General features: G+C 31.3%; 1 protein-coding gene across 1 annotated transcript; it reads left to right on the top strand.

The window, feature by feature from the left end:
- The first annotated feature begins 733 nt into the window (after positions 1 to 733).
- On the top strand, positions 734 to 9,592 carry LOC127730033 (toll-like receptor 3). Its single transcript, XM_052238077.1, has 2 exons — positions 734 to 867; positions 6,123 to 9,592. The coding sequence occupies exon 2, from the start codon at positions 6,426 to 6,428 to the stop codon at positions 8,463 to 8,465; it is 2,040 nt and encodes a 679-aa protein (XP_052094037.1). The 5' UTR covers positions 734 to 867; positions 6,123 to 6,425; the 3' UTR covers positions 8,466 to 9,592.
- The last annotated feature ends 655 nt before the right edge of the window (positions 9,593 to 10,247 follow it).

Below are 10,247 nucleotides of genomic sequence, written 5' to 3'. Positions count from 1 at the left end.
AAATCTGGATTGTTTTAAAAGTGATGCATTATTAAATTCATCTCACATAATGTCCCTTTATCGTAGCGATAAATTTTAAAAAAATACTTATTTGTTCGAAAGTTAAAATGTGCGTCAACGACGATTTTTGGTATTTCAGTCTAATAGACGGAGGAAAGGATTGTTTCTCTTTAACCCTATCAAAGATGGGAAATAAAAAACAAAAAGGTAAAAACCTAATTTGCAACAACACACGATAACTATCAAACGAATTAAATGTTCAAATAAATTATAGTCTGCATTTTAATCAGAGAAAATAACGACCTTACACAAGTCATTATTTCAGCCTTGAAGCAAATTTCATTGAAGTTTGGTATCGTCCGGGTTGATTCTTCAAAAGAAAGACCTATCGCTCTGAAAGAAAATAACTCCATATAGGTATATAATTAACTGTAAAGAAATGATAAGTGCTGACGACATGTTCAATCAATTTTATAAAAAAAAAGTCGGTGAAATATAGATTTTCTATTTTTTTCTTCTTCTTGAAAATAAACAATCTATAATAAAATTACTGAAGGAAATGTTAAAAAAAAAAAAGGCTACAAAACTTAATGGATACACACTTAAATTAGATGAGTATTGCGGTTCTCAAAACTATAAAATATTAATGAAATGCCGAGGTCAGTCAAGGTTTTTATATAAAGTTAATACTTGTTTTTATAATCACACATATAATAATGTGTATTTAAATCCCGTCTAACAAAACTGTAAGTGGTATTATAAAATCACACATCATTTACGTTTAACTGTAACACGGAAGTAGTGTGATTCTCTTGTCACTTTTTCTCTGATTAAGGCAGCCATCAAACTCAGCCAACAAGATATTCCGTAAGTTGTTCTTGATACTTTTGTTGTTAGATTTTCAGTTTTTTTTGTGTATAAGACCTCCCATCAGTTGTTTGTATTATTTTTAAGTGTTTTGTTTACTAACAAGACCGAACGGATGATTTCGGTTAGTCACTCAACCAATCAAGTTTAACATGAAAGACGTTCAAAAGTTCCAAATTGATAAAATCAAATTTAAATATCTAGAAGTCTTAAATAAATATGGTTCCTTCAATTTTTTACATGTTCCCATGATATTTAAATTCTACTAAAAAGAAATAGTGCTTTAACGTTGCTTTTGATGACAAGTGTCAAAATAAAGTTATTTTTATCTTCAAGACACTTATATCAATGCCCAACCATTTTAAAAGTAGAGGCGGGTCAGTTAGAGAGCAATCTGGTTTATAAATCAAATATTTAAATGGTTTACAACCCGTTTTATTTATATGAATAAATGGATATAGCTGTCGTATGTAACATCTAAAGGTTTTCGTTTTTGAACGAACTAGGTGTTAATGGCAGATCTTTGATTGTTTATGTAAAATTAACAGCTTTTGTAGACGCTGGACGATTTAGAGCTTGGCAAATTGTATAGACACCTGTCTTGTGTTGGAGACTGTATGTTGTCCTCTATTGATGTCTTTTGTTTTTATTTGTCGTTGAGTTGCATATACATTTGTACCTCACATCCCTTATTATTTATATACAAGGTTTAAATCGTTGAAACATTAAACAAAAATACAATATACCCTGAAAAGATATATAGTTCAATAACTTCAGTTCTTCAAACCTAACAGACTACCAAAGATCCATAATCAACACACAATTGTTATTGCAGGACAAAAACATTTAGATATTTGTATAAACAACACTCGCGAGGTTCCTGTCATGAACATTAGCAAGCGAGGGTTTACATTAGTTTTAGTACTAAACCCTCCCCTATTTTTCTATAGTCAGATGGGGAAAACAATCAAAACCTTTTCAACTGATTTGTTTAGTTTTGTTCTTATGTGGTACTGTTACACCAATGTCCCAAGTCAGGGGGATGGTTTGGCGCCAGCAAACTTGTCCAACCCCGCCACATTCTGTTTGTGCCTGTCCCAAGTCAGGAGCCTGTAATTCAGTGGTTGGAGTTGTTGATGTATATCGTATTTGTATTCCGTTCATTGTATTATACATAAATCAGGCCGTTAGTATTCTAGTTTTAATTGTTTTACATTTTTCTTTTCGGGACCTTTTATAGCTGAATATGCGGTATGGGTTTTGCTCATTGTTGAAGACCATACGATTACCTATAGATATTAATTTCTATGTCATTTGGTCTGGTGGAGAATTGTCTCATTGACAATCATACCACATTTTCTTATCTTTATAAATCATAGCTTTCCTTTATTGAGTGACAAAATTACATTACCTAATGTCATAGTTCAGAGATTCGTCAATCGTGATCGGATTCAAATTCCACCTTAAGTTTTGGGGAAATTACCTATATTGGAATTTCGTATTTTCATATTTTTTTTAAAACGAATCTTTGGTGTATTTAAGTAAAGCCTTCCTTGAAGTATGAAAAAAACATGTAACTGAGACAGTATTTGAATTCAGTATAATTCATGGCTTCAAGCAAATAATTGGCAGCTCCAAATAGTTGTTCAAGACTTACGCAAACAGTATTTTTGTTTTAAGGCGAGAAAGAAAACTAAAAATGCATTTCGTTGGAGACTTTTTTCTTATATCCTATACTTGTCCGAGTGTTCTGACATTTTCATCATGTTACATACATGTACTAGTATTGAGAACCTTACGGTCTATTGGCAAACTACAAAATATAATCGTTTTTATTGAATTTTTATTATGATCACTTTTCTCTACATTTTATTCATTTTTGAGGTACCAAAAATCGTTGTTTAACATTGATCTTCGTTTTTGCGATTTCATTAATATGATATTTGATTATGCAAACGTAGTATCAAGCTAGCAAATTGAAACATGAGAGGACATATTTTAGGAAATACCAATTTTTATCTATTGAACATTCCCCGATCTTTTTCCGTCATGTTTTAATATAAGTAAACGTAAATGTGAAAACTGATACTGCACTAACTGTTGTATAAGTTTTAAGTTACGAATTTCCTGTATCCAAATTATATTATAGAATCAAATGGAAATATTTGGAAGTAAAATACAATTCCAGAGATTAGCATTGTCCCACTTAATGTCACGAGTTCCAAAATCATATTAATATTCTTGTTTATATGTACCTTCGTTAGAACTATATTAATCTACGGCTATTGAACTTTATACTTTACATAAAAATTTCAATTTTCACATCCGTGGACCTTGTCCGATGATATTTTGAAAAACTCGTCTGGTTATAATCCTATTTTTGATCTAATAACAGACATTGAACTTAACAATTTCAAGGAATTGACAGTCTTTAGTTCTATCTAAGCTATCATTTGTGAAATTGTACTGTTTATGGTACATGTCTGTATTCACCTGCGTAATAAATAATTATAGTTAGAATATACCAAATTGCTCTCGACCAATGAATGTTTAGAATTAATTTTGGTGTTCCTTAATTGTGAAGGATGTATTTAGAACATATTCACACTTTCGAGTGACCTTACAAAATTATCCTTTCCCATTGTAATATTCAAACCTTAATAAGAATTCACTTTTTAGCATTAACTAGGTTAACAAAATGAATGTATAACATAGGTAATGATCATTTCAATGGATGGAATGAAATAGCACTGACATAGTTTTGTGAGGACAAAAAGGACAAATTGTTCAAACATTTAGTATTTCTTGATTTTAAAAAGCACACAATGTTAATATTTAAATCAGCTTTTTGAAATTTGTATATTTTTTGATAATTATAAAACTCACTTTTCATTGGACTTAGAAGGGGTTAGTATGTTCTAATTACATATACATCACACATATAAGGATTTCTTTTCAATCTATTATACCATTTCCCTGGTTTTCACAAAATTATGTCCGGAATAAGAATGAGAATATCTCAATGTTAAATTGGCTGACACTTACCCATGCAGAAAGTAGAATTTCACTGAGGTGTAAAATTTAAAGTAAACAAGTTTATATTTATTTCAGCAAACTTTAACAAAAAGAAATTAAGGGACATATTGAAACAAAAAATGACATTTGAATGAATATACAATTAAAAACGCTGCGGTCTCAGTTTTATTCACCTAATTTTTTTTTTTTTTTTTTTGTAATTACTTCTCCCTGAAATATTGATAAAAAATAAAAACAATAAATTCTAACAAATAAATGCAGCTATTCAGTAACAAAACAATATATAATGGACATACATGTGAACATTATTCTGCATCCAAGCTAGCATTTACTTGGATGAATCACAAATCGGCATCTTATTTACTTTATTTAAAATGAATGACTTTGTAAATATATCATAATTTGTTACTTTGTAAATTTATTATTCGTAACTTTTGAAATATATTGTTTTTTGGATATCAATATTAACCATATAGTGCTTCATATTACTGTGCTAATTACTAAATTGCCTTAATTTAATAATTGTAATGAGACTATTATATATTTTGAACATCAAAATTACAAATTTTGAGTTGACAAATCAATGTTCCCTGCAATGTGCTAATTTTTAGTGAAAAGTTGAACAACTTCTGTTACGTCATACAACTTGACATATAAAAAGCTCAAACAAGCAGAAATCGAGTGCAAGTTTCAAATTTGAAGGAAATCCTGATGCATAGCGCGAGTTTTCTACCATTTCCTGTACAGATACATGAGATATGCAAACTTGTTCCAGGGGATACCTATTTTATTTGTGCATTGTGTGCAATACTTTTTTATTCACTAAAAAAGACCTAAATATTTAGATGTCTTTTTCGAGGAGACAAAATGTGCTGTCTCCGCCTGGTGTCTATCCTAGTCCCCTTGTGTGGCATTGGACACCGGTATCCTTCATTTCTAGTTCATTGGAAAAGATGCGATTTGAAGGGACAATAACTGCGATGTTATCAGCAAATACAGACCTCAAAATCCAACTTCATATTTCTTCTCTTAGTGAAACCAATTCAGACGGAAACCCAGTTTAAATTAAACAAAAGAAAACTCTTTGTTAGAGAAAGTAAAAAAGGTCAAGTTGGTAAATTTGAATAGTTTACATCTGTTTCTAAGGGCTTTAAAAGTTTAATGAATGTGCCTAATTTAGGATTTTATGCGTCTTATGTATGTGGTTTTACCTAAATTATGGTACGGAGATTCGAGATTTTGTTAAACTTTTAAATTATAAGACAAATTTTCACAAAACAGTCGATTGTGGTAGGTGCAAATACCTGTGGATCTTTTTTGTGCATAAGCATAGATTCCGCCGAAAAAAAATCCAAAGAAAGATAATAGATTGATCTTTTTAAAGCAATAATTTGCATCTCTGCCCCTGGCGACAGTTTTTTTTGGGAAAAAAAAACAAAATAGGCAATAATTTCATCGAAAAGAGAAAGTCGAGTACACCTTTTTATGTTCTGGCGTGTTTGAGTTGACTATTCTGTCTTGAAAACGTATAAAAGAAAAATATTTGATACATCATCTCGCTTAAGATTCTAATATTTTTATATATTTACGTGGATATAATAACATTATAAATTTACAGTACTAAAAATGAAATGTATGGGTCAAGTGAAATACCTTTCTAATTAGTCATGACAACAGAGTAGGTGTGTTCGAATAACAAATTTTTACTAAAAGTACTTGACGACAGACTTTACAAGTGGATCTCAAAAATGCATAACTTCAAAAAAAATTAATTTTTTGTGTGTGTTATCAAGGGTAATTAGTCTTCAACCTCTGAAATTTTTTAGTCTGCCCTTCCACGAAATATTTAATTAGAATTTTTTTAAATATTTTTGAACTTTCGAAAATTCCCCCTGACAACCGATCAGACGCTAGTTTTAAGTTGACCAAATCATAAAAGTACATTAAATGATGCTCTATAGCTAGTTGATACATTTGTCTTTTAAAATACAACTGGCATATACGGATCGTAATGATGCTATGTGGATAAATTTATCGGTTATCAAGAGCTAAATTGACAGCGCGTCATCACTACAATGGCTTCCATTTTTACGGTTATAAAAATTAGGTGGCGTAATGGGGAGATAATTTTACCGAAGTAGAATCCTGACTGCAATTGTGATTTCATTTAGATAAATTTGTATTAATTAATATATAATAATGGAATCTTCTCATTTTAGGTGACGACCCACAGCAGAGAAGAAAGAGAATAGAAGGAGAGTAGACTAACCTATAATGGTTTACTTTTATAAATTTTGACTTGGATGGAGAGTTGTCTCATTGGCACTCATACCGCATCTTCTTATATCTAAGTATTTTTAGTTTATCATGAAGTACGATGAATCACTTCCTTAAACTGTATTACGCATTCTATCTGACAATAATTATTAATTGTACAAGAAGAAAAGTTTATCAAAATGAAAATGTAAATATAAATAGAACTTCATCATACTGCAAAGTATTAAATACGTCATTCGTATGTGATGGGGAAAAAAACGATGAAAAGAATACCAGTTATTCCGCGCAATATCACCAGACTAACTATACGAAATGGTAATTTTTCTCATGTAAACCGGGAAACGTTTGATAACGTAGAAAACAGTTCAGTTACAATTCTGAAACTAAAAAACTGCATGATACAATTCATAAGTAAAGATGCTTTCAAAGGGCTCAGCAAAGTGGTTGAATTTGATTTGTCCGGTAACAACGGACTTGTTCCTGAAGTTATTGCTGAGAGTTTACATAGTCTGTCTGTTTCAAGAATAAAAAGGCTATATTTAACACATATGGAATTGACAAACTTGCCAAAGAACATGTTTGCCGGGCTTATATCGACAAATGTATCTGAGATTTATCTTAATAACAATTTTATAAAGTCCCTAGATGGAGAAATCTTTAGGGAATTGATTCACTTGCGCAAGCTAGATTTGTCATGGACAGGAATTTCTGACTTGAACTATAACTTTACAGGGTTATCCAGCTTAGAGACGTTGTCACTCTCTGGAACATGGTTTTCGAAATTCCCAATATTTTGCAATGGAAACCAGAGCTATCTTCCGAATTTGAAGCAACTTGATTTAGATTTCAGTAAAATAGACTCTCTGTATACTCCTTTGAAGTGTTTAGATAATTTAAGAACTCTTAATTTAATGGAATTATCTCTTCGTCTACTTTACAACAACACCTTTTCAAAGCTGTGGTCTTTGGAAAAGTTAAATTTGGATCGACTTGGGTCACAGTTTAGAAAAATAGAACCTGGAGCTTTTAATAGTAAATCCTTAAAAAATCTGACGTTTTCCGTCACTAGCAGCTTTGCTTTTAATACCACTAACATTAGAAAATTTAAACTCCAATCACTTTTTTCGAATTGCAATCAGTTGGAATATCTTGACTTATCTGATAATAGATTTCAATTAACTGAATCTTACTGGTTAAAACTTTTTAAACCATTGAAACGATTAAAGGAACTTAGACTAAAAAATGCAAAAATTCAATATTTACCAACTTTCAAACAAAACGTTTTCCCTGTGTTACAAAAACTTAATTTAGCTTCAAATAGAATATCATCGTGGGAAGAAAGTAAACCTTTTAATGAAATAAAATCTTTACAATTTTTAAATATTCGAGGAAACCGTATTTCTTTAATCAACAAAACATCTTTTCCCGAAACATGGAATAACGGTAATGGATCTTTTAGAACACTTCTGTTAGTGGGTAATCCGTTTTCTTGTACCTGTGGAATAGCATGGCTAAGACAATGGATGGAGACAACCGACTCGAAAAACATAACCACAGACAAAAACATATGGAGATGTTCTATTTCAAACTCTAAAGTACTGGAATATCACCCCATGCAGACTTTTCCATGCTTAGTTACATATATTGTATCTTCGTTGATGGCTCTCTTAGCAATATTAGTGACATCGTTTATTTGCTATATATTTAGATTTCAAATAAAACTTAAACTCTACCGGTGTAAATCGAGGAGAGATGGTTATAACTTAATATCAAACAAAGGATATGTCTTTGATAGTTTCATAGCATATAGTTATAAAGATCTCAATTGGGTAAAAAACCACCTTATTCCAAAACTTGAGACGCAGCATCATCTTCAACTTTGTATACGTGATCGTGATTTCCGACTAGGGACAGTGTTTTCAGATCACATAACAGAAAATATTGAAGCAAGTAGAACATTTCTTCTTGTACTGTCAGACAATTTTGCAAGAGACAAGTGGTGTAAGTTTCAGCTTGACATTGCAAATCATATTGGGATTTCTAGAGGAGATTTGTCTATTATACCTATTATATTGAATGATATAAGTTTTAATTCCTTAAATGAATCAATTTATAATGTAATAAACAACACGGATTGCATGGTATGGTCAGAAGATGGACCAGCGTCAGAATTATTCTGGACAAGAATAGTAGAGTGTATTCCTTCAAGTTACTCCAGGAATGAAATTCGCGACTCCTCCGCAAGCTTTTCAATACAGACCTTTGATTCTGAAATTCTGACGTAATAAAATTAATTTTCAGGTTAATTTTATTTGATATTTCATTGACAAATTACAATCTTTCTTCAAATGTGTGTTGTAAAAGTTTAAAGATTATTTAGCTTATATATACTTTCGGGCATGTAAACGAACTTATAAATAAAAATATATAGTAAAATATGAAGCAATATATACACCCAGGCACTGGCAGATGGCAAAATTCCTGAGTCAGCCAGAATCGCCACCATTGCAAAAAATATTATTTAGAAGGATAAGACAGACACAAGAAGAAAGACGGAGAAACATATTTAACTATTTGAACCAAATAAAATATGCTATATATTCTCTCCATAAAAAAGACACCACATTCCAGATAGAAAAAAATTATGTAAAAAAGGAGGTTCATCAGAGAAGCAGGTTTTCATTCAGCAGGGATTTATTTGTCTCTGACAGGAAATGTTATTCTGACTTGGAAGTATACACATTGGACCGTATTGGAAAGGCTCCGACAGCTACAGAGAACAAGAAAATGGCCACATACGCCAAAAAATCGGTATAGTCTTCAATGGAGACCGAAATTGAGGAAAGCGTTACTACAATCTACATCTGTCTCGGCAATTCAGTTGCCAAGACAACCTTTCAAAGGCTATGTGGATACTGCTACAGACACACAAAGAGACACGCCAATGTATATGATTTAGCGGACGGTAATACTCTACAGCGACGCGATAGAACACAAAAATATATATTGTTTTGAAGTCAATATCAACACGAAGAAATGGCTGGGTATATACATACCACCCTCTGTAACTCGCAAGGATTTTACTTAATATTTTACAAATACCCTTGACAAAAGAAGTGTTAAATCATACATAAAAAGTAGTCATTTTACTGCACCAGATGCGCATTGCGACAATTATTGTCTCTTCAGTGATGCTCTAGACCAAAATATTTAAAAATCGAAGAGCTGATCAAACCTAAAATGACCCAAAGTGAAGACAAATCCGGACAAGGAATCAGAAATTTGCAGGAGGGAGATATAATCCTTAATTCAAAATCATTTCTAAATTTTATAACAGCAAATACCAAATAAATCTGTAAAGGATGTTGTTTTATGTGACTTGAATTTTCATATAAATTTCATATTTTCATAAGCATAGTAAATGTCAATTTTTACATGATGTATGTGATATTTTAGAACCAACATGTTTTATGAAAAACAATAACCGTCATTAGTTAGGCTACAGTGGGGTATTCCCTTAGGTCACATGATAACGTTTTAAAAATGTCTCAGGTCATCAGGTCACTTTAAGCAAACTGAATTGATCTGATTCTCGATTTTGAACATTTTTAAAGGTCACACTCGGATCCTTTTTAAATGAGGCGTTAGGTCGGAGATCGGATTTGACCATGTGCCACAATAGTTGATGTTATTCTTACCAAGAAAATGTATTATAATACATTCAGAATTCCAACCGACATGACAGGTGTAATATTGTCACAAGTTAATATCTACAACAAATTTTTAAAGCCGTTGGTTGATAACATTTGATTTTGACAGTTTTTGTGAAAGATCCCCCTTTTGAATTGACCTTCGAGTTCGGTATTTTTGTTATACTTTTTGTACTTGTTTACCTGTACAGGCAAAAAAGCAACAACAAAAAAATGACAAACAGAAGTTACAGAAATATAAATAGTTGCTAACAAAATTTTAAAATATCTGAAACTTTTGACAAAAAATGCATATATAAAATAAAATAAAATGATATTCATTCTAATTATGAAAAGGGTGTCACAAATATACATGAT

The sequence above is a fragment of the Mytilus californianus genome, unplaced genomic scaffold (genome assembly GCF_021869535.1).
Source record: "Mytilus californianus isolate M0D057914Y unplaced genomic scaffold, xbMytCali1.0.p SCAF_2, whole genome shotgun sequence".
NCBI lineage: Eukaryota > Metazoa > Mollusca > Bivalvia > Mytilida > Mytilidae > Mytilus > Mytilus californianus.
This window is presented reverse-complemented; position numbering and strand designations above follow the sequence as displayed.

Excerpts from the sequence above, each read along its gene's own strand:
- LOC127730033 (XM_052238077.1), top strand. The coding sequence starts at position 6,426 with ATGGGGAAAAAAACGATGAAAAGAATACCAGTTATTCCGCGCAATATC.